Source organism: Nerophis ophidion, linkage group LG01 (assembly GCF_033978795.1).
Source record: "Nerophis ophidion isolate RoL-2023_Sa linkage group LG01, RoL_Noph_v1.0, whole genome shotgun sequence".
Lineage (NCBI taxonomy): Eukaryota > Metazoa > Chordata > Actinopteri > Syngnathiformes > Syngnathidae > Nerophis > Nerophis ophidion.
The window spans coordinates 46,414,565-46,440,800 of record NC_084611.1 but is presented as its reverse complement, the minus strand read 5'-3'; the positions used below and the strand labels follow the sequence as shown (position 1 = coordinate 46,440,800).

Here is a 26,236-nt window from a genome sequence, read left to right as displayed (position 1 = left end):
CTGGTTCGCTCTCTCCGCTTGACCGTTGCTCTGAGGATGGTAGCCAGAAGTGAGACTGACCGTGGCTCCAATCCCTTTGCAGAAAGCCTGCCAAACTCGGGAAGTGAATTGGGGGCCCCGGTCCGAGACTATGTCCATTGGTATACCATGCTGCTTAACGACATGGGCTGCGAGGAGGTCAGCCGTCTCGGAAGCAGAGGGAAGTTTGGGTAATGGGACAAAGTGAGTGGCTTTAGAAAAATGATCGATAATAGTGAGTATGGTGGTGTTACCTTGGGATAGGGAAAAACCAGTAATGAAGTCCAGGGAGATGTGTGACCATGGGCGACTCGGGATAGGAAGAAGGCAAAGCAGTCCTGCCGGCGGTCTGTGGGAGGGTTTATTGCGAGCACAGGTACTGCAAGCGGCGATAAACTCACGTGTATCGATAGCCATGGATGGCCACCAGAACTGCCTGCGGATGAAAGAGAGGGTTCGCTGGAATCCCGGATGACAGGTGAAGATGCTGGAGTGTCCCCAGTCCAAGACTCGAGGGCGTAGCTCACGAGGAACAAATAATTTGTTGGGAGGTTCCCCCCCAGGACTGGGTTTAGTCTGCAGAGTGTCCCGAACCAGTTTTTCGACCTCCCAGGTGACCATACCGATAACCCTGGAGGTAGGGATGATAGTTTCCTCAGGCGTGGTGCAAACAGGCTCCTCGGAGAACTGTCGGGACAAGGCAGCAGCCTTAGTGTTGCGGGAGCCTGGCCTGTAAGATAAAACATAGTCAAAACAACAAAAAAATTGAGACCATCGGGCCTGCCGGTCATTGAGCCTCCTGGCAGACCGGACATGTAGGAGGTTACGGTGGTCCGTAAGGACTTGAAACTGGTGTTTGGCCAACGCTCGAGCCAATGTCTCCACTCTGTCAGGGCATCGTGGACTGCCAGCAACTCTCGGTTTCCTGCATCATAATTCCTTTCAGCTGGGGATAAACGTCTGGAGAAAAAACCACATGGGTGGATAACGTTGTCTTGTTTGGAACGTTGGGAGAGAACTGCCCCAATCCCTGAGTCAGATGCGTCCACCTCCACAATGAATGGACAGTCTGGATCTGGGTTGACGAGGATAGGGGCTGAGACGAAGCTCCTCTTGAGACACCCGAATGCCATCCCGGCTTCTCAACCCCATTGAAAAGGCATTTTGGTTGACGTGAGGGTATGGAGAGGTGTGGCCAGCTTGCTGAAGTCCTTAATAAAGCGTCTGTAAAATCCCGCAAATCCCAAGAAACGCCGGAGCTCCGTCCGAGTAGCGGGCTGGGGCTACTCCACCACTGCCTTCACCTTCTTGGGGTCAGCCTTGATATGACCCTTTTCAATCACAAAACCAAGAAAATCAACAGAAGAGGTGTGGAACTCACATTTTTCCGCCTTGACAAAGAGACGATTCTCAAGTAGGCGCTGCAAGACGAGACGGACGTGTTGCTGGTGTTCCTGCATGGTCTTAGAAAAAATGAGAGTATCATCAAGGTAGACAACAACAATGCGGTCAATCATGTCCCTGAGGATGTCGTTGACGAGGGCCTGGAAGACGGCGGGGGCATTAGTCAGACCGAACGGCATGACCCGGTATTCAAAATGACCGAGATGTGTATTAAAGGCCGTTTTTCATTCGTACCCCTCCCTGATGCGTACCAAATGGTAAGCATTGCGTAGGTCCAATTTAGTGAAAATGGTGGCGGGGGCGAGAGGCTCGAAGGAAGAGTTTAGGAGAGGTAGAGGATATTTATTTTTAATGGTGATGCAGTTAAGTTGTCGGTAGTCAATGCAGGGTCTGAGGGAGCCATCCTCTTTGCTGACGAAAAAAAACCCAGCTCTTACCGGAGATTTGGATGGTGTGATGATTCCAGAGGCGAGAGATTCAGAAATGTAGTCTCTCATGGCCTGCTTCTCCGGGAGGGACAAGTTGTACAGACGGCTGGAAGGCAGGGTAGCGTTGGGAATGATTTCGATAGAACAGTCGTATGGTCTGTGGGGCGGAAGAGACAGAGCATGGTCCTTGCTAAACACTGCGGCTAGGTCGTGGTAAATTTTAGGGACTCGGGAGAGGTCCACAGGTGGTGATATTGGTTTCCGTTTTCCAGGAGGAATAACTGCGGATCTGAGACAGTGCTCCAGGCCAGGATCTTTCCAGTTGACCATGAAATATGGGGATCGTGTTGACACAACCAAGAGCGGCCGAGAATGAGAGGGGCCACGGGGGCGTCCAGTACCCAGAGACGGATTGTCTCCGTGTGATTGCCTGAAAGTGTCAATAAAAGGGGTCCTTTGCGGTGCTTGATAGGCCCCAAAGGGTGTCCATCGAGAGCCTGGGCGGAGATAAATGTGTTTAGGGGAACGAGAGGAATTCCTACTTGTCGGGCGTATTCTGGATCGATGAAGCTTTCATCGGCTCCAGAGTCCAAATAAGCCCCCACAGATATAGTACTAGTACTCCATGTTAATGTCGCGGGGAAAAGGATTCCGGTGCTCCCCCCCTTTTGTGTAGAGGGGAGGATGGTATGGCTCACCAGGATCCCCTTTACTGGTGAGCCCGATCTTTTGGCCGTGAAGGGCAATTGCGAATTATGTGGTTAGCCTGCCCGCAGTAAAGACACAGACGACATTGAAATCTACGCTCCCGCTCCTCAAACGTAAGTCGAGATCTACCTATCTGCATAGGTTCGGAGGGTGTGGTTGAAAGTGAAGTAGCGGTACCTGTCTGTCTCGTGGGATGTTGGCTGGGTGATCGAGGGGAAGTTGTCAACACGGAACTAGTAGAGCCATACTCTCTCTCCGCCTCTCTTTCCATCAGTCTTTGGTCGAAGAGCAAGGCTAGTTCAATGAGCTCACGACAGGAGGATGGCCTATCCCGAAGCAAGTCGTCCTTAATGGTCTCACTCAAACCTCTCCTGTAGGCGCTCTGCAGGGCTTTGTCATCCCATCCACTATCTGCTGCTAGGGTGCGGAACTCCAAAGTATAAGAGGCCACCGAACGAGGGCCCTGTCGAAGGGAGTGAAGTTTGGAGGCGGCGTCTTCCCCGTCGGCAGGGTGGTCAAAAACCGCTCGAAACTCTCTACGGAAGGCCGCATAATCAGAATTAAGGCCCGACGTCTTGCTAATGGCGGCCGTGGCCCACTTTAATGCAGGACCCGAAAGTAGGGAAAACATAAACGCAATCTTGGCACCGTCATTAACATACCGGGAAGGTTGGTGTTGAAAAATCAACTCACATTGAACCAGGAAGCCCCGACAGAGTTCAAAATCCCCCTCGAAAACTTTCGGGCTGGCAATCTTAGGTTCTCGGAGTGGAGATTGTCCTTCGATGGTGGATGTCGTCGGTGTGGAGGGTGTCACCTGGCGGGGGTCAAGAGTGTCCAACCTAGCCAGTAGGCTGGCAAAGGCGACGTCCAACTTGTCTTCCAGAGTAGAGAAGCGAGTCTGATGTTGTTGAAGGACAGATTGTATGGAAGACAAGTCAGTTGTTGGAGTAGCCTGAGGCTGGGGGGTCGACTTAGACCTTCGGGTACCGTCTGGTTCCATCTTGGTCGGAACGTACTGTTATGTATCGACAAGGGGGAAGGAGACGGCACAACAACAGGAGGTATAGCTCAATGGGTTTATTGAGTCTTTAATGAATATGTGGAGTGTGTATGCAACTATGTGTGTGGATGTTAGACAATGTGTGGAACTTAACACAATGTGAATTACCGTGCGTTTGTTGAAGGTGCGTGTTGGTTGTGGCAGCGTCCAAGTCCAGAGGGGAAGATCCAAAAGGGGTTGTGATCCAAGCAAGGTCCGTGGGGCAGGAGAGAAGCGTTCGAGGTCCAAATCCGGGTGAGGGGTCGAGAATCGAGGAAGGCAATCGGAATCCAGGTGGAAGTGCAAGGCAACGACTGAGGCACGATGGTGTAACCAGGGCTACGTTCCGATGAGAAGCAGTCAGCGACGAGGCTCTTTATTCTGTCGCCTCTCATTAGTCCCAGGTGTGTTGTTGGGAGATTGCCACCGGCTGTGTCGGCGCGTGGGCGCGGTCTGCGCAACGAGCATGGGGGTGTGTCCTGCCTGGCTCACAGTGGAGCCTCTTGGTGTTCCCACAGCAGACAGCGTGTGTGCCATGACAGTGTAACCTGTATGGCTGTTGACTACATGCCTTGCAGTCGTGTACGTGTATCAGCGCAAGCCACATACAACATGTTACTGGGCTGGCAAACTGTTTGTACATGTTGTAGAAGGCGTCAAAGGCAATGGCTTCATAGCACGCCCTTATTATTGTTATCTGGGTGACCCATTAGCAGATATTAGCGTGAATGGTTGCGGCTCCCGTAACCTTCTTTATATTGCGAAACGGGTCATAATGGCTCTTTGAGTGATGAAGGTTGCCGACCCCTGATATATATATATATATATATATATATATATATATATGTATATATATGTATACATATATACACACATATATATATATATATATATATATATATATATATATATATATATATATATGTATACATATATATATATATATATATATATATATATATATATATATATATATATATATATATATATATATATATATATATATATATATATATATATATATATATATATATATATATATATATATATATATATATATATATATATATATATAGGCTTCACGGTGGGAGAGGGGTTAGTGCGTCTGCCTCACAATACGAAGGTCCTGCAGTCCTGGGTTCAAATCCAGGCTCGGGATCTTTCTGTGTGGAGTTTGCATGTTCTCCCCGTGAATGCGTGGGTTCCCTCCGGGTACTCCGGCTTCCTCCCACTTCCAAAGACATGCACCTGGGGATAGGTTGATTGGCAACACTAAAATTGGCCCTAGTGTGTGAATGTGAGTGTGAATGTTGTCCGTCTATCTGTGTTGGCCCTGCGATGAGGTGGCGACTTGTCCAGGGTGTACCCCGCCTTCCGCCCGATTGTAGCTGAGATAGGCGCCAGCGCCCCCCGCGACCCCAAAAAGGGAATAAGCGGTAGGAAATGGATGGATGGATGGATATATATATATATATATATATATATATATATATATATATATATATATATACGGTAACTTAACCCTGGACCTACATTGAAAATACACGCAACCCTGATTTAAAATGCCGGACATTTGACGCATTTTTAAAAAAAACACCCGGACCCCCCGCAAAAGAGGACATGTCCGGGGAAAAGAAGAAGTATGATCAGCCTATGTTAGGACCCGTCTTCCCCCAGGAGTACGCCTTATAAAAAACCACTGCACATTATGTTGTTTATGTGCTGCAATGAGGTGGCGGCTTGTCCAGGGTGTACGCCGCCTTCCGCCCGATTGTGACTAAGATAGGCACCAGCGCCCCCCGCGACTCCAAAAGGGAATAAGCGGTAGGAAATGGATGGATGGATGGTTGTTTATGTGTTACAAAGAGAGATTTGTATTCCGCCCATCATCCTTGTATTAACTGTAATTGTGCGATGTATTTATGGTTATTGACAGTGTGTCATAATCATCCCAATATTTTCTTCTTCTCCTTTCATACAATTGATTCATCAAAACAAAAGTGTAGACCACTATTTATTACTCTCAAAAACAAGCTAGCTTAGCGATTAGCATGCCTGCTCCTGGCTTGCTCTTCCTCGGCGTGAAACATGTGTAGCCTCGTTCTTCAATAATGCTAGCTAGCAAACAAAAAGATGGAGTTTATTTCCCCAAGTAGAGGTGATGATTGGAACAGGTTTCTACCAGTCCAATTGAAGACTTTTCTGAGCGTATAATTCAAGACCAGGTACCGAGACAAAGGAAAATCCCAGGACCAGAATGAATGGTAAGTATATCAAACTATTCACTGCTTTAACCATGAACTGAGTGTGAAGAAAAACATTGACTATCATTGCTGTAGAAACTTGGAGGAAAAAATCGGCATGAGAAGCTGACATTATGAGAATAAAACATATCAAGAATAAGAAGCTGACATTATGAGATACAAACATATCAAGAATAATGGAGTTGTACTGCTGTCAGTGCACTACTAGCAATGAGAAATGAGCGTGGATGTAATAGTATGGTGTCACTAATCATCCTTACTGTATGTAATAGTATGATGTCACTAGTCATCCTTACTGTATGTAGTAGTATGATGTCACTAGTCATCCTTACTGTATGTAATAGTATGATGTCACAAGTCATCCTTACTGTATGTAATAGTATGATGTCACTAGTCAACATCTAATACTTACTGTATGTAATAGTATGATGTCACTAGTAAACATCTCATACTTCCTGTATGTAATAGTATGATGTCACTAGTCAACATGTAATACGTCCTGTATGTAATAGTATGATGTCACTAGGCAATATCTCATACTTACTGTATGTAGTAGTATGATGTCACTAGTCAACATCTCATACTTATTGTATGTAATAGTATGATGTCACTAGTAAACATCTCATACTTCCTGTATGTAATAGTATGATGTCACTAGTAAACATCTCATACTTCCTGTATGTAATTGTATGATGTCACTAGTCAACATCTCATACTTACTGTATGTAGTAGTATGATGTCACTAGTAAACATCTCATACTTCCTGTATGTAATAGTATGATGTCAGTAGTCAACATCTCATACTTACTCTATGTAGTAGTAAGATGTCACTAGTAAACATCTCATACTTCCTGTATGTAATTGTATGATTTCACTAGTCAACATCTCATACTTACTGTATGTAGTAGTATGATGTCACTAGTAAACATCTCATATTTCCTGTATGTAATTGTATGATGTCAGTAGTCAACATCTCATACTTCCTGTATGTAATTGTATGATGTCACTGGTCAACATCTCATCCTTGCTGTATGTAATAGTATGATGTCACTAGTCAACATCTCATACTTCCTGTTTGTAATTGTATGATGTCACTGGTATACACCTGATATTGATCATCTTGGACAATTGGCGCCACTATACCCACAATGCAGTACTGTTGGTTAAGTGGATCCTTGTGTAGTTGTGTAAGTGTTTCCCCATCTTTTGACATGGACTTATCCCGGATTTGTGACTATTACATTGTCATTCCTTTCACCTTCACCGCCTGGTTTACGAAGGTCCACAAGCAAGGGCTAAACACCTCGTACGTTTCCATTGAATGGATGGGTCTGGAGCCATAAGTGGTGGAAGTTGCACTTCCCAACTTATGCAAGTCATTGGCTTAGCTGTGGGCTTACTATAAATTACTATGCTAAAATGGAACAACACACCATTAGCTGATAGTGCTCCATAAATTCTAAACCGGGCAGCACAGGTACCCTACTTTAGTTCCGTTTTGTAGTTCCGTTATAGCGCCCTCAAAAATCATTTCAAAGCAAGACTGAAGTTTATGCATGTTGAAATGTAACGTACAGAGATTTGTAAGATTTTTCAAAATCACATTTTAGAGATTATGTGTTGATTTTCGACACGTCAAAGCCTGAAATTTGAGTTGTCGGATTTAAGATTTTTAAAGAGTTCGTGGAGACCTTTATTAACTTAACCGGGATTTCCACTGAATGGGAAACGGCTGCAAACTCTTTCTGTTTTAATTCAAGCTGCTGTTGGACAGGAAGTCATGCACAAACACAAAACATAGTATCCGGTTTACTTTCAAAATAAAATACTCTGTCTTCAAGGTGGATCGTATTTTACACTTTGAAAGGTCATGAAGTCAAAAGTTTTCAAACTTAATTTGATCTTGTTGTCACAAATGGATGCTGATTCTGATATCCCGGGAAGCTAAAGGGGGATACCGGGGCCTGTGGCACATATCAGCTGATACAGGGATTGGGAAAGCAGGGGATGATGTTACTGTGGTGTGGTGTAACATTCAGTGGAAACCCAGGGTTAGAGGAGCCACACACAGTTACTGTGGTGTGGTGTCACATTCAGTGGAAACCCAGGGTTAGAGGAGCCACACAGTTACTGTGGTCTGGTGTCACATTCAGTGGAAACCCAAGGTTAAAGGAGCCACAAAGTTACTGTGGTGTGGTGTCACATTCAGTGGAAACCCAGGGTTAGAGAAGCCACACACAGTTACTGTGGCGTGGTGTCACATTCAGTGGAAACCCAGGGTTAAAGGAGCCACACAGTTACTGTGGTGTGGTGTCACATTCAGTGGAAACCCAGGGTTAGAGAAGCCACACACAGTTACTGTGGTGTGGTGTCACATTCAGTGGAAACCCAGGGTTAGAGGAGCCACACACAGTTACTGTGGTGTGGTGTCACGTTCAGTGGAAACCCGGGGTTAGAGGAGCCACACACAGTTACTGTGGTGTGGTGTCACATTCAGTGGAAACCCAGGGTTAGAGAAGCCACACACAGTTACTGTGGTGTGGTGTCACATTCAGTGGAAACCCAGGTTTAGAGGAGCCCCACACAGTTACTGTGGTGTGGTGTCACATTCAGTGGAAACCCAGGGTTAGAGGAGCCACACACAGTTAACTGCTAGCCGCCTGTCAGCCGGGGGACCGCAAACAATTACAGACTCAGACAGAGGGGACCCGCTTTTGTGATCTGCATTAAAAGGCTTCGTCGGCACTTGCCAATCACATACTCTTTTACGCCAATACGCCAATCAGTATGGGGACGATTTTCATGAAAAAGTCGATCGATCATCCCATCTACTCAAGAACAACAGTACTCCAGTCCAAAGGCAAAACTTAGTAACTCACTTCTAGCTGATTTTGAGAAAACAAAGGAACACCAATCTATCTTGATGCTGTCTTACAAAGATCTACAAAGTCATCAAACGTATAGATGTTTTCTTGAGCTTTCATTTTCTGGCCGATTGAGCCATGGATTGAATCTGCTCTCATGAACGTGTGCCCTATCTCCAGATATTTTATCACAATCTCGAGTGGGCCCCATTCTGCGTTTGCACATTGGGCAAGAGCCGTATACAGCGTCCAGTTTTTATTTTGACCTCCACAGTTATCTGCCCAAAAGAGTATGCAAGGGGAAGAATCAAGAACAATACATTTAATGAAGGTGCTTGCAACATCCTGGGCCAATCTTCCAAATATCCCCTCGTGCCATAATATCACTATAATCAGGTTGACCGTCGGCCCCCATTCGTGCAAATGTCTCATTAAAGACAATAAGGCGACTGACAAAGAAGCTCCGATTGGTCCCTTGAGATACTAGGTTTTTCTGTTGTATCTGTTATGTGGTAGTTGCTAGGTCCTGCCATGCGCGCAACAGCTTACTTACGGAACAAATTACAATATCGCATACACTAATGTAAAGCATATCACCTAGGAACTCCAAAATTATTATCAGCTCAGTTTTGACCAAAATTGAGTTACAGGAGTTTGCCTTTGGACGGGAGTAGCGGAAGAAGGAAAATGGCAAGAAGACCAGGATCAGTGAAATACCCAAATAATACACCCATCTAGTAGAAAAAACTGCAGAAGAGCAAGAACAAGGCTAATATAATCTAGGCATATATTGTTTTGGCATATATTATCTTGGCATATATTATCTTGGCATGGCGTCTTCCACTATTTTTTGTAAATGTCACTACAAAAGGCATAAATTCAATGTATCATTTTAGTCCGAAGAGACCACATGTAAAAATGGCTATTTTAATTTGGCAACAAACCATCATTAATAGCAGGGGCCCAACTTTTCCAATACTAACACAGAATTAGTAATCCTATTCCATAATTATATCCAGCCCACAGGTGATATGAAAGCATGTGTTTATCACTAAGACTATTATTCAGTTAACACTTAAAACTTAGCTGAGGTCAGCCTGATTAGAAAAATAGGTACTAACCAAATATACTGCATAAAAAGGGACTCAAAAATACATTGTCATTCAATGATGTTGTTATAATATTGATGATGAACAAAAAAATGTTTTTTTATGAAACTGTGGCTAAAAAGAATGAAAATACAGCTTTACCACGTTAGTCATAAAGAAACTTCTCTATGACTTTAGCGACAAACTTGTTTGATACGGTCATTACTGCCAAAAGTGGTGAAAAAGTGTACTTCAACTGAGTATTGCCACAGCTAGGAAACCGATCCCTTTTGGCGGCCCCTTGGGCACACTTGCGGTCCAACAGTGGGCCTCGCTCTATGGCTAAGAAGGACTGACTGGAAAAGACATTTGAACCCGCAAGAACTTTTTCTAAAAACATTGTCTTCACTTTCTCCTCCGACAGGCCTGACTGAAGCATTTTTTCAGGACAACGCTGTGGAGTATTTTGCCAACAGCTCCCTGCTGAGCCCGGTCACCAACTTCACCCTGGACCTTAGAACACGAGACCATAATGGCATCTTGGTGCGGGCCAACAACCAAGCTGAGGTTTTCTGCCTGGGTCTCCTTAACTCCAGCCTTCTGGTGAAAATGGACAGTGGAAGAAGTGCAGAGCTGCTGGCGTTCACCAGTGACCGCATCATCGCAGATGGTGCCTGGCACCGGATTCAGTTGACCATGGTGAACCCTGCACTGCCAATGTCTCCATGGCGTCTCACTGTGGACGGCTACCCGGCCGGGGGAAGCCTGGGAGCTGCCGGCAACCTCAACTTCCTGAATGATACCAACATTTGGCTTGCTGAGAAATATACCGGCTGTCTGGGAGAAGTGCGTGTGGGCGGAGTCTACCTACCACTCTTCAACGTAGCAGACGCGCCCCAGACCAGTAGCTTCTCCAGACTGAGTCAACATGAGCCGACAGTCGGATGCCAGGGTGCCCCGGTTTGTGACTCTCAGCCATGTGTCAATGAGGGTGTGTGCCAGGACCAGTTTAATGAGTTTAACTGCAGCTGCAGACCAGGTTGGGAGGGCAAGTTGTGTGAGGCCGAGATCAACGAGTGCTCCTCTGACCCATGTGTCCACGGGACCTGCCAAGACTTGCTGGCACATCACCAGTGCCACTGTGAGCCTGGTTATGTGGGCACTAACTGCCAGGAGGAAGTGGATGACTGCTTGGAGTTCAGCTGCTTGAATGGGGGAACCTGTGTGGAGAAGATGGAAGTCCATACCTGCTTGTGTCCTCCTGGATACGTGGGGAAACGCTGCCAGTGAGTTTTTTTCTTCTTCACTTTTTAATGCATGTCATACTTTTGCCTTGAATTACCAAGGCCATATTCCACACATACCCCTTCTAGGTCCATAAATATAGAAGGTGGTTACTTAATTAGGAACTGGGCTGCACATGCATTTGGAGCCTCTTATGGTTGGCTTAGGATTGACCTCCATTTACTGTATCAGTGATGCCATAAGCAATGACTTGATGATTAGGACATCTAACACAGTCATGTGAGAAGTTCTCATGGTGTACAAACATAGCCTATCCCATAGCCTGCTTTTCACAGCAGCTTTTGAGAACTCATCATCTACCGTATTTTCAGGACTATAGAGCACACCAGTATATAACTAGGTAATATTAACAAAGATACATTCCCTATATTAGCTGTACTGGAGTACAAACCTGCACATACCTTGAAAAATGCAATGTTTACACAAAAATGTTTATTGACATACCTTGATTATTGTTTCCAAATAATGTCTGTAAAGCAGCAGTAAAACGGCGGATCAAACAAAACAGAATTCATGGTCCACTAGCGGCGCAAGCTCGAACTCCAATCAGCTAAACCAAATCAAATCAAATCAAATCTACTTTATTTATAAAGCACATTTAAGATGTACCACAGGGGTAGCCAAAGTGCTGTACAATAGGCAGCTTGAAAGATAACACAAGAGAAACCAGCAAACACAACACAACACAAACAGAGCACGATAAAAAATGAATAAATAAAGCATAGAAACAGCTTCACGGCAGGTGCATCATGGGACGCCATAGCAGGATGGAGATCACAAAGGCCATAAAATAAAAGTCGTTTTTTAAGAGCCATTTAAAAGGTAAACAGACTCAAAAACTCCACGGTGACGTTTTGGTGAATTTACTGAGGAATTTGTGAAAGTAAAACAACAAAAAAAGAATGTAAGTTAAGAATACTAACACAGACACTCATAATCGTGTTAGCATATTAGCTAATACTAACGACAGTAGCTTGATTACATTACGATAGCGGGTATAAATATGCATCAAAACACTCCTACAGACATCACACATGGGACGTTTCATAAGTAGGAGTTGTTTTAGTTATGTTGTAAATCTTAAAAACGTTGCTTGGAGAGACGAATGAAGAATCCATACAAGTAGAAACGCTATGGAGGATTAGAAGATAAAACGGTACTTCTACTTCTGGTTTAAAGTACAAGTAGAGTGGAAATAAAAGTTGCCTCTATATTGCAGCTATAGTCACATACATACATACATACATACATATATATATATATATATATATATATATATATATATATATATATATATACACATGTATATATATATATATATATATATATATACAAACTTACCATAATAAAACGATAACTTACTGTAATATTTCCACTCTTGCTGGGACATCGACCGAAGGGACGCTCCCATAATTCCATTTAGATGAAGATTCAATGGCAATACATACAAAGGGTTATAAAAAAATACTGCAAGAAAGGTGTTTTTGTGTCTTTTTCACCACCTGGAAGGATGTGAAAGTGGACCAGTCTGGCGGTCCATGGCCACATTTGTCTACTAGCAATGAAAGATGCATGAATTATAATCTCGAATGTACTTTTAGCAAGTTTGAGACCAAGCAGAAGCAGTCGTCAGCTCAGTGTGTCAACAATAGCAGCGTAAGCTAGTATAAGCTCACTGCTATCAATGGAGGCCGCCTGCGTTAACGCTTATAATAACAACATCACTCATATTTGCTTCATTTTCAGGTCAGGACATGTAAATGAAGTGTGGTTAGTTTCTGGATGTTTATAGAGAGTATAATAAGAGGAGCCTCCATCTGTCGTTAGATATTTACAATGCATACAAAAAGCCAGACATATATACATAAGCATTGTTATTCCATCCATCCATCCATCCATCCATCCATCTACTTCCACTTAGCCAAGGTCGGGTCGCGGGGGCAGCAGCCTAAGCAGGGAAGCCCAGACTTCCTTCTCCCCAGCTACTTGGTCCAGCTCCTCCCAGGGATCCTGAGCCGTTCCCAGGCCAGCTGGGAGACATAGTCTTCCCAATGTGTCCTGGGTCTTCCCCGTGGCCTCCTATCGGTTGGACGTGCCCTAAACACCTTCCTGGAGAGGCGTTCGGGTTCCATCCTGACCAGATGTCCGGACCACCTCATCTGACTCCTCTCTATGTGGAGGAGCAGCGGCTTTACTTTGAGCTCCTCCTGGATGACAGAACTTCTCACTCTATCTCTAAGGGAGAAACCCGCCACACGGCGGAGGAAACTCATTTCGGTCCCTTGTACCTGTGATCTTATCCTTTCGTTCATAACCCAAAGCTCATGACCATAGGTGAGGATGGGAACTTAGATCTTGTACCCGTGATCTTGTCCTTTCGGTCATAACCCAAAGCTCATGACCATAGGTAAGGATGGGAACTTAGATCTTGTACCCGTGATATTGTCCTTTCGGTCATAACCCAAAGATCATAACCATAAGTGAGGATGGGAACGTAGATGGAGCAGTAAATTGAGAGCTTTGCCTTCCAGCTCAGCTCCTTCTTCACCACAAGGGATCGATACAGCGTCCGCATTACTGAAGATGCCAGGCGATCTTACCATCCACTCTTCCCTCACTCGTGATCTCTTCTTGATGTTTGCGTATTTCCAGAATGACTGCTCTAATAATATGGTCAGAGTGCAAAGTGTTGCCATTGTGATGTCAATCTATGCTAATCACCTCAGGTATTTGGAGCAGCATATTCAAAATGTCCGACTGAATCTGTGGCATTTTGGGAAATTGAAGGTATTATTTTCAATCATTTTGCAGCTTGTAAATACAAATAGATATGTTGTCATGGACACCACTCAACCCAACTACACCCGCCATCAGCCAACTCTCCCAAAAGAACAATAACACACCTTTTAAATCTTTGTTGAAATCTATTCAGTCGCAGCCCTGAAGTCACACTACTAAACGTGTCTGTCAGAATCATCAGAACAAGGGTGTGGGTGTGGCCTCCACCTCACCTCCATGCGCACTGTCACCAAGTCAAAACTAAGTTTGATCAAGTCAAAACTAAGTTTGATCAAGTCAAGACTAAGTTTGATCAAGTCAAGAATAAGTTTGATCAAGTCAAAACTAAGGAAGTTGACCGGATTCTGTAAATGAATAAAAAAGTTGCTGCAACTGCTACAAAATAAAATAAAAGTCATCAGACAGTATGTTTTTTTACATTAATTAAATGAGAGGATTATAATGTATGGATATATATATATATATATATATATATATATATATATATACATATATATATATATATATATATATATATATATATATATATATATATATATATACATATACATAGTATAATATATATATATATATATATATATATATATATATATATATATATATATATATATTGATGTCAGTGTCAAATTGTAGTTCCACTGGTTCTACAAAGTGTAGTTCCACCGCTTCTACAATTTGTGGTTCTACTGCTTCTACAAATTGTAGTTCCACTGCTTCTAACAATGTATTTGTTTGTCCAACCCCAGACGGCGGTTCCCCCCGGTGGCTTGTGACGCTGCCACCAAGTGCCTTCATGGAGGGGTTTGCATCGGGGAGGACACTGGGGGCAACTGTACCTGCAAGCCAGGATACTCTGGGACCAGGTGAGAGTCCTACCAGAACTGTCTTCCTAAGAACCCGATCAGAAACTATTTCCATGACTGTGTTTTCTACTTGGAAGATATTTATTGCAATCATGGACAAATGAAGGACTTCATCTTTGCTTCACTTGCATTGGCAGATCTGATTCTTTTGTTTTTGTTTTCTTAAATCCCTGTTTGGTTGTGGATAAAGTCAAGGCCTTGCTCCTGGCAGAACCATAACCATATCCAGCCACAACCACTGGAGAGGATTAGATCATCCATCTTCTTCCGCTTATCCGAGGTGGGGTTGCAGAGGCAGCTGCCTAAACAGAGAAGCGCAGACTTCCCTCTCCCCAGCCACTTGGTCCAGCTCCTTCCGGGGGATCCTGAGGCGTTCCCAGGGCAGCTGGGAGACATAGTCCCCACAACGTGTTCAGGGTCTTCCTCATGGTCTCCCGCCGGTCAGGCGTGCCCTAAACACCTCCCTAAGGAGGCGTTTGGTGGCATCCTGACCAGATGCCCGAACCACCTTATCTGGCTCCTCTCCATGTGGAGGAGCAGTCCTTTACTTTGATCTCCTTGCGGATGACAGAGCTTCTCACTCTAGAGAGCCCAACGGAGGAAACACATTTGGTCACGTTGTACCCGTGTTTTTTTTTCTCCGTTTAGATCATGACCCAAAGATCATGACCATAGGTGAGGATGGGACATAGATCGACCGGTTAATTAAGACCCATGCCTTTCGGCTCAGCTCCTTCTTCACCACAATGGACCGATACAGCTGCGGACGTTGTCCTGCTCCCTCACTCGTGAACAAGACTCCGAGGTACTTGGACTCCACCACTTGGGGGAGGGTCTCCCCCCAACCCGGAGGTGGCACTCCATTCTTTTCTGGTTGAGAACCATGGACTCAGACTTGGAGGTGCGGATTCTCATCCCGGTCGCTTCACACTCGGCTGCGAACCGATGCAGTGAGAGCTGAAGATCTTGGCCTATCAGGACCACATAATCTGCAAAAAGCAGAGACCTAATCTTGCAGCCACCAAACTGGATCCCCTCAACGCCTTGACTGCACCCACAAATTCTGTCCATAAAAGTTATGAACAGGACGGGTGACAAAGGGCAGCCTTGGCAGAGTCCAACCCTCACTGGAAACTGCTCCCACTTACTGCCGAACCAAGCTCTGACACTGATCATACAGGGAGCAGACTGTCACAATCAGACAGTCTGATACCCCATACTCTCTGAGCACTACCCACAGGACTTCCCGGCGTATACGGTCCAATGCCTTCTGCAAGTCCACAGAGCACATGTAGACTGGCTGGGCAAAGTCCCATGCACCCTCAAGGACCCTGCCGAGAGTATAGAGCTGGTCCACAGTTCCACCACCAGGACAAAACCCATACTGTTCCTCCTGAACCTGAGGTTGGACTATCTGGCGTAGCCTCCTCTCCAGTATACCTGAATAGACCTTAACAGGATTAGATCATGTTCAAAGGAATTGAGATGCATATTGTTTATATTTCCGATACCTAGTACAGCTTTGAGACTTCAATTGGATTTGTCATTGATCAAACCAAACACCAGGAGGGGGGGCTCTCCACATCTGAGGCCCCCACCCAAGGTCTTTTTCCCTTTTTCGGCTTTAGGACTTTTTCTTTGCCCGGATGGGGAATTCCTATCAGGGGATGTGGTGGTGGTTTGTGCAGCTCTTCCATGCACTTGTGATTCAGGACTATACAAATAAACTTGGATTGGGATAAGCGGTAGAAAATGGATGGATGATTGAAATCAATACAGGAGAAAATCTTGTTTGGAGCCACAACAAGCCCAGATGTGGTGGTCCTCCAGCTGGGTCTGGACTGAAAACCGCATCACGGTTTAAGGGTTGTCCATCGCTCAATATCAATGATTATTCATATTTGGATGACAAATATAGAAAAATAGATTGAATGTAAACATTTTCTTTTCAATGTCATCTTCCTGTGATTCTACTCCCTCGCCTAGCAAGGCAGAAAGGAAACACAACCATGTCAATAAAATAGTCCACTCACATGGAACACTTGACAATACGCTCTTAGAATAAGGAATATGTAAGAAATGCTTCATAAAATCTCAGAAAATACTGAGAAAATGTCAAGATAGAAACCTGAGAAGAACTACTTTCTGCAGGTTTAGTAGCAGAAAGTTACAGCTGTGCTCTAAAGGGTGAGCTAAGGTAGCGCCCTTGCCTTGCATCATGTGCAGACCACATTGGTCTGACTACGGTCCCTTTTGAAAAAACCCCAAAAGTGCCAAAATGTCCATGTGAGTTTTCCTCTTTTAGCCAAAATTTCTTCAATTTGAATTTCTCTTCTCACTCCATGGAGAATCAAGCAAGTGCGAGCGAGTGCCTTTGTTCATGCAACCAACCTTGCTTCCACAATTTCATTTTCTTTCAGACTATGAAGAAAAAAAGAGTGCATATTTGTATTGATACAAATGAACTATGGCGCTTTATACTGATACTGCAGCCCTGCATGTTTGTATTGATACAGATAAACTATGATGCTTTATACCGATATCGCAGCCCTGCATGTTTGTATTGATACAGATGAACTATGGGGCTTTATACTGATATCGCAGCCCTGCATGTTTGTATTGATACAGATGAACTATGGCGCTTTATACTGATACTGCAGCCCTGCATGTTTGTATTGATACAGATGAACTATGGCACTTTATACTGATACTGCAACCCTGCATGTTTGTATTGATACCGATGAACTATGCGCTTTATACTGATATCGCAGCCCTGCATGTTTGTATTGATACCGATGAACTATGGGGCTTTATACTGATATCGCAGCCCTGCATGTTTGTATTGATACAGATGAACTATGACGCTTTATACTGATACTGCAACCCTGCATGTTTGTATTGATACCGATGAACTATGCGCTTTATACTGATATCGCAGCCCTGCATGTTTGTATTGATACAGATGAACTATGACGCTTTATACCGATATCGCAGCCCTGCATGTTTGTATTGATACCGATGAACTATGGGGCTTTATACTGATATCGCAGCCCTGCATGTTTGTATTGATACCGATGAACTATGGCACTTTATACTGATACTGCAACCCTGCATGTTTGTATTGATACCGATGAACTATGCGCTTTATACTGATATCGCAGCCCTGCATGTTTGTATTGATACAGATGAACTATGACGCTTTATACCGATATCGCAGCCCTGCATGTTTGTATTGATACCGATGAACTATGGGGCTTTATACTGATATCGCAGCCCTGCATGTTTGTATTGATACGGATGAACTATGGCACTTTATACTGATACTGCAACCCTGCATGTTTGTATTGATATCGATGAACTATGCGCTTTATACTGATATCGCAGCCCTGCATGTTTGTATTGATACCGATTAACGATGGCACTTTATACTGATATCGCAGCCTTGCATATTTGTATTGATACCGATTAACTATGGCACTTTATACTGATATTGCAGCCCTGCATGTTTGTATTGATGCAGATGAACTGTGGCACTTTATACTGATATCGCAGCCCTGCATGTTTGTATTGATACGGATGAACTATGGCACTTTATACTGATATCGCAGCCCTGCATGTTTGTATTGATACTGTTCAACTATGGCGCTTTATACTGATATCGCAGCCCTGCATGTTTGTATTGATACCGATGAACTATGGCGCTTTATACTGATATCGCAGCCCTGCATGTTTGTATTGATACAGATGAACTATGGCGCTTTATATAGATATCGCAGCCCTGCATGTTTGTATTGATACAGATGAACTATGGCGCTTTATACTGATACTGCAGCCCTGCATGTTTGTATTGATACAAATGAACTATGGCGCTTTATACTGATATCGCAGCCCTGCATGTTTGTATTGATACTGTTCAACTATGGCATTTTATACTGATATCGCAGCCCTGCATGTTTGTATTGATACAGATGAACTATTGCGCTTTATACTGATATCGCAGCCCTGCATGTTTGTATTGATACAGATGAACTATGGCGCTTTATACTGATACTGCAGCCCTGCATGTTTGTATTGATACAAATGAACTATGGCGCTTTATACTGATATCGCAGCCCTGCATGTTTGTATTGATACTGTTCAACTATGGCATTTTATACTGATATCGCAGCCCTGCATGTTTGTATTGATACAGATGAACTATTGCGCTTTATACTGATATTGCAGATCTGCATGTTTAAATTGATACAGATGAACTATGGCACTTTATACTGATATCGCAGTCCTGCATGTTTGTATTGATACAGATGAACTATGGCGCTTTATACTGATATCACAGCCCTGCATGTTTGTATTGATACCGATGAACTATGGCGCTTTATACTGATACTGCAGCCCTGCATGTTTGTATTGATACAGATGAACTATGGCACTTTATACTGATATCGCAGCCCTGCATGTTTGTATTGATACGGATGAACTATGGCGCATTATACTGATATCACAGCCCTGCATGTTTGTATTGATACCGATGAACTGTGGCGGTTTATACTGATACTGCAGCCCTGCATGTTTGTATTGATACCGATGAACTATGGCGCTTTATACTGATATCGCAGCCCTGCATGTTTGTATTGATACAGATGAACTATGGCGCTTTATATAGATATCGCAGCCCTGCATGTTTGTATTGATACAGATGATCTATGGCGCTTTATATTGATATCGCAGCCCTGCATGTTTGTATTGATACAGATGAACTATGGCGCTTTATACTGATACTGCAGCCCTGCATGTTTGTATTGATACAGATTAACTATGGTGCTTTATACTGATACTGCAGCCCTGCATGTTTGTATTGATACAGATGAACTATGGTGCTTTATACTGATATCGCAGCCCTGCATGTTTGTATTGATACTGTTGAACTATGGCGCTTTTTTACTGATACCGCAGCCCTGCATGTTTGTATTGATACAGATGAACTATGGCACTTTATACTGATATCGCAGCCCTGCATGTTTGTATTGATACAGATGAACTATGGTGCTTTATACTGATATCGCAGCCCTGCATGTTTGTATTGATACTGTTGAACTATGGCGCTTTTTTACTGATACCGCAGCCCTGCATGTTTGTATTGATACAGATGAACTATGGCGCTTTATACTGATACTGCAGCCCTGCATGTTTGTATTGATACAGATGAACTATGGCGCTTTTTTACTGATACCGCAGCCCTGCATGTTTGTATTGATACAGATGAACTATGGCGCTTTATATAGATATCGCAGCCCTGCATGTTTGTATTGATACAGATGAACTATGGCACTTTATACTGATACCGCAGCCCTGCATGTTTGTATTGATACAGATGAACTATGGCACTTTATACTGATATCACATCCCTGCATGTTTGTATTGATACAGATGAACTATGGCGCTTTATACTGATACTGCAGCCCTGCATGTTTGTATTGATACACATGAACTATGGCGCTTTTTTACTGATACCGCAGCCCTGCATGTTTGTATTGATACAGATGAACTATGGCGCTTTATATAGATATCGCAGCCCTGCATGTTTGTATTGATACAGATGAACTATGGCGCTTTATATTGATATCGCAGCCCTGCATGTTTATATTGATACAGATGAACTATGGCGCTTTATACTGATACTGCAGCCCTGCATGTTTGTATTGATACAGATGAACTATGGCGCTTTATACTGATACTGCAGCCCTGCATGTTTGTATTGATACAGATGAACTATGGTGCTTTATACTGTTACCGCAGCCCTGCATGTTTGTATTGATACAGATGAACTATGGCACTTTATACTGATATCGCAGCCCTGCATGTTTGTATTGATACCGATTAACTATGGCACTTTATACTGATATTGCAGCCCTGCATGTTTGTATTGATACTGTTGAACTATGGCGCTTAATACTGATACTACAGCCCTGCATGTTTGTATTGATACCGATGAACTATGGCGCTTTATACTGATATCGCAGCCCTGCATGTTTATATTGATACAGATAAACTATGGCGCTTTATACTGATATCGCAGCCCTGCATGTTTTTATTGATACCGATAAACTATGGCGCTTTATACTGATATCGCAGCCCTGCATGTTTGTATTGATACAGATAAACTATGGCGCTTTATACTGATATCGCAGCCCTGCATGTTTTTATTGATACCGATGAACTATGGCGCTTTATACTGATATCGCAGCCCTGCATGTTTGTATTGATACTGTTGAACTATGGCGCTTTTTTACTGATACCGCAGCCCTGCATGTTTGTATTGATACAGATGAACTATGGCACTTTATACTGATATCGCAGCCCTGCATGTTTGTATTGATACCGATTAACTATGGCACTTTATACTGATATTGCAGCCCTGCATGTTTGTATTGATACAGATGAACTATGGCACTTTATACTGATACCGCAGCCCTGCATGTTTGTATTGATAGAGATGAACTATGGCGCTTTATACTGATATCACATCCCTGCATGTTTGTATTGATACAGATGAACTATGGCACTTTATACTGATATCGCAGCCCTGCATGTTTGTATTGATACCGATTAACTATGGCACTTTATACTGATATTGCAGCCCTGCATGTTTGTATTGATACAGATAAACTATGGCACTTTATACTGATATCGCAGCCCTGCATGTTTGTATTGATAGAGATGAACTATGGCGCTTTATACTGATATCACATCCCTGCATGTTTGTATTGATACAGATGAACTATGGCGCTTTATACTGATACTGCAGCCCTGCATGTTTGTATTGATACAGATGAACTATGGCGCTTTATACTGATACTGCAGCCCTGCATGTTTGTATTGATACGGATGAACTATGGTGCTTTATACTGATATCGCAGCCCTGCATGTTTGTATTGATACTGTTGAACTATGGCGCTTTTTTACTGATACCGCAGCCCTGCATGTTTGTATTGATACAGATGAACTATGGCACTTTATACTGATATCGCAGCCCTGCATGTTTGTATTGATACCGATTAACTATGGCACTTTATACTGATATTGCAGCCCTGCATGTTTGTATTGATACAGATGAACTATGGCACTTTATACTGATACCGCAGCCCTGCATGTTTGTATTGATACAGATGAACTATGGCGCTTTATATAGATATCGCAGCCCTGCATGTTTGTATTGATACAGATGAACTATGGCGCTTTATATTGATATCGCAGCCCTGCATGTTTGTATTGATACAGATGAACTATGGCGCCTTATACTGATACTGCAGCCCTGCATTTTTGTATTGATACAGATGAACTATGGCGCTTTATACTAATACTGCAGCCCTGCATGTTTGTATTGATACAGATGAACTATGGTGCTTTATACTGATACTACAGCCCTGCATGTTTGTATTGATACAGATGAACTATGGCACTTTATACTGATATCGCAGCCCTGCATGTTTGTATTGATACCGATTAACTATGGCACTTTATACTGATATTGCAGCCCTGCATGTTTGTATTGATACAGATGAACTATGGCGCTTAATACTGATACTACAGCCCTGCATGTTTGTATTGATACCGATGAACTATGGCGCTTTATACTGATATCGCAGCCCTGCATGTTTATATTGATACAGATAAACTATGGCGCTTTATACTGATATCGCGGCCCTGCATGTTTTTATTGATACCGATGAACTATGGCGCTTTATACTGATATCGCAGCCCTGCATGTTTGTATTGATACAGATAAACTATGGCGCTTTATACTGATATCGCAGCCCTGCATGTTTTTATTGATACCGATGAACTATGGCGCTTTATACTGATATCGCAGCCCTGCATGTTTGTATTAATACAGATGAACTATGGCGCTTTATACTGATATCACAGCCCTGCATGTTTGTATTGATACAGATAAACTATGGCGCTTTATACTGATATCACAGCCCTGCATGTTTTTATTGATACCGATGAACTATGGCGCTTTATACTGATATCGCAGCCCTGCATGTTTGTATTGATACAGATGAACTATGGCACTTTATACTGATATCGCAGCCCTGCATGTTTGTATTGATACCGATGAACTATGGCACTTTGTACTGATATTGCAGCCCTGCATGTTTGTATTGATACTGTTAAACTATGGCGCTTAATACTGATACTACAGCCCTGCATGTTTGTATTGATACCGATGAACTATGGCGCTTTATACTGATATCGCAGCCCTGCATGTTTATATTGATACCGATTAACTATGGCGCTTTATACTGATATTGCAGACCTGCATGTTTGTATTGATACAGATGAACTATGGCACTTTATACTGATATCGCAGCCCTGAATGTTTGTATTGATACAGATGAACTATGGCGCTTTATACTGATATCACAGCCCTGCATGTTTGTATTGATACAGATGAACTATGGCGCTTTATACTGATATCGCAGCCCTGCATGTTTTTATTGATACCGATGAACTATGGCGCTTTATACTGATATCGCAGCCCTACATCCTCTAGTGTCAGCAGAGTGTTTGCTTCTGGTGTCAGTCTGTGTTGTATTAAAGCTACACTGATGTCTTTCTTTCAGGTGTCAGTCTGTGTTGTATTAAAGCCACACTGATGTCTTTCAGGTGCGAGACAGAAATAGACGAGTGCGAGTCCAGTCCTTGTCTCAATGGCGCCACCTGCCTGGACAGACTCAACCACTTCCAGTGTGTGTGTGTGCCAGGCTATAGTGGCACCCGCTGTGGAAGCAATGTAAGTATTCTCACTTCCATCACTACTCCTCAACAAGTATACAGTACCTCCATCAGTACTCTTCAAGAAGTATAGTGTTCCTCCATCAGTACTCCTCAACCAGTATAGAGTACCTCCCTCAGTACTCCTCAACAAGTATAGAGTACCTCCATCAGTATTGCTAAATGAGTATAACATACCACCATCAGTACTGCTAGAGAAGTATAGAGTACCTCCATCAGTACTGCTAAAGTAGTATAGAGTACCTCCATCAGTATTGCTAAATTAGTATAACGTACCTCCATCAGTACTGCTAAAGATGTATAGAGTACCTCCATCAGTACTGCTAAAGATGTATAGAGTACCTCCATCAGTACTGCTAAAGAAGTATAGAGTACCTCAATCAGTACTGCTAAAGAAGTATAGAGTACCTCCATCAGTACTGCTAAAGAAGTACTGAGTACAAAGTGTAAATGCATCATATGTGTAATAACTGGCCCTGCGCTGAGGTGGTGACTTGTCCAGGGTGTACCCCGCCTACCGCCCGAATGCAGCTGAGATAGATAAGACCCCCGCGACCCCAAAAGAGACAAGCGGTAGAAAATGGTTTGCTGGACTGCAGTGTGTGTGTGTTTGCTGGACTGCAGTGTGTGTGTGTGTGTGTTTGCTGGACTGCAGTGTGTGCGTGTGTTTGCTGGACTGCAGTGTGTGTGTGTTTGCTGGACTGCAGTGTGTGAGTGTTTGCTGGACTGCAGTGTGTGTGTGTGTTTGCTGGACTGCAGTGTGTGTGTGTGTTTGCAGGACTGCAGTGTGTGTGTGTGTTTGTGTGAGTGTGTTTGCTGGACTGCAGTGTGTGTGTTTGCTGGACTGCAGCAGGGATGGCAAATCAAATGTTTTGGGGGCAAATATTCCAGCAAGCTGAAGGCCGGGGGGTGGGACTTGGGACTTGGTCTAAGGTCTTAGGTCTTATCTTGTCAAGTCTGGAGAAGCAGCATCCTCTACTTTACACACTCCATCTTGCTCTATTCATTTTGTGAGAGCTACACAAGCAATTCTGGAAAATTTTCCAGCCAAATATTATTTCTATGACAGCACTCTAGTGCTTTTAGGAATCTGCTGCAAAAGTGCGAGGGTCTCACACGTTTTTGGAACTGAACTTGCATTCCACCTACTGAATAGTCCAAAGGAGCCACCTCCAATAAGTATTTTGCCCCCTCAAATCCATCCATCCGTTTTCTACCGCTTGTCCCTTACAGGGTCGCGGGGGATGCTGGAGCCTATCCCAGCTGCACACGGGCGGAAGGCAGGGTACACCCTGGACAAGTCACCACTTCATCAACACATAGACAACATTCACACACTAGGGACCATTTAGTGTTGACCATCTACCTATCCCCAGGTGCATATCTTTAGTGGTGGGAGGGGCCTATCCCCAGGTGCATGTCTTTGGAGGTGGGAGGGGCCTATCCCCAGGTGCATATCTTTGGAGGTGGGAGGGGCCTATCCCCAGGTGCATGTCTTTGGAGGTGGGAAGAGCCTATCCCCAGGTGCATGTCTTTAGAGGTGGGAGTGGCCTATTCCCAGGTGCTTGTCTTTGGAGGTGGGAGTGGCCTATCCCCAGGTGCATGTCTTTGAAGGTGGGAGGGGCCAATCCCCAGGTGCATGTCTTTGGAGGTGGAAGGGGCCTATCTGCTTTGAGTGTTTCAGAGTTGGACATGTGTTTTACCGAGGTGGCTAACTATGATGCGTGCAGTTTATCAAAGCAACAAACAAACAATCGGAAAATCCCCGTTACTGAGGTGGCTAACCATGATGCGTGCAGTTTATCAAAGCAACAATCAAACAATCGGAAAATTCCCGTCGTATCAATTCCTACATATGGTCGTAACTATACTAAATGCACTGGGCATAATAAACACAACATTATTAATATTGCTACTACGGATAATTTGATCAAAAATTCCCTAAAACAGCCCACTACCTATAATATAGTTTTTTTAAACATAAGATCATTGTCTCCCAAAACGTTGTTAGTTAATGATATTATCAGAGACAACAATCTTAACGTCATCGGTCTCAGCGAAACCTGGCTTAAATCAAATGACTTTTTTGCGCTAAATGAGGCATGTCCTCCTAACTTTACACATGCGCATATTGCCCGTCCGCTTAAAAGGGGTGGGGGGGTCGCACTAATATACAACGAAAACTTTAACCTTAGTCCTAACATAAATAATGAATATAAATCGTTTGAGGTGCTTACTATGAGGTCTGTCACACCGCTGCCTCTACACCTGGCTGTTATCTACCGCCCCCCAGGGCCCTGTTCGGACTTTATCAATGAATTCTCAGAGTTCGTTGCTGATCTAGTGACACACGCCGATAATATAATCATAATGGGGGACTTTAATATCCATATGAATACCCCATCGGACCCACCGTGCGTAGCGCTCCAGACTATAATTGATAGCTGTGGTCTCACACAAATAATAAATGAACCCACGCATCGCAACGGTAATACGATAGACCTAGTGCTTGTCAGGGGTATCACCGTTTCCAAAGTTACGATACTCCCGTATACTAAAGTATTGTCCGATCATTACCTTATAAAATTCGAGATTCAGACGCATGTTCGTCAAACTAATAATAATAATAACTGCTATAGCAGCCGCAACATTAA

The 26,236-nt window shown here is 43.6% G+C and overlaps 1 protein-coding gene across 1 annotated transcript in view; it reads left to right on the top strand.

Annotated features, from left to right (window-relative positions):
* The window catches only part of LOC133555739 (protein crumbs homolog 1-like), a 108,332-nt gene that overhangs the window by 76,111 nt on the left and 5,985 nt on the right, over positions 1–26,236 (top strand). Inside the window, exons 10-12 of the mRNA XM_061905054.1 lie at positions 10,241–11,102; positions 14,667–14,783; positions 23,454–23,580. Of these exons, the coding sequence (XP_061761038.1) occupies positions 10,241–11,102; positions 14,667–14,783; positions 23,454–23,580 (1,106 nt within the window). The remainder of the gene's footprint in view (positions 1–10,240; positions 11,103–14,666; positions 14,784–23,453; positions 23,581–26,236) is intronic.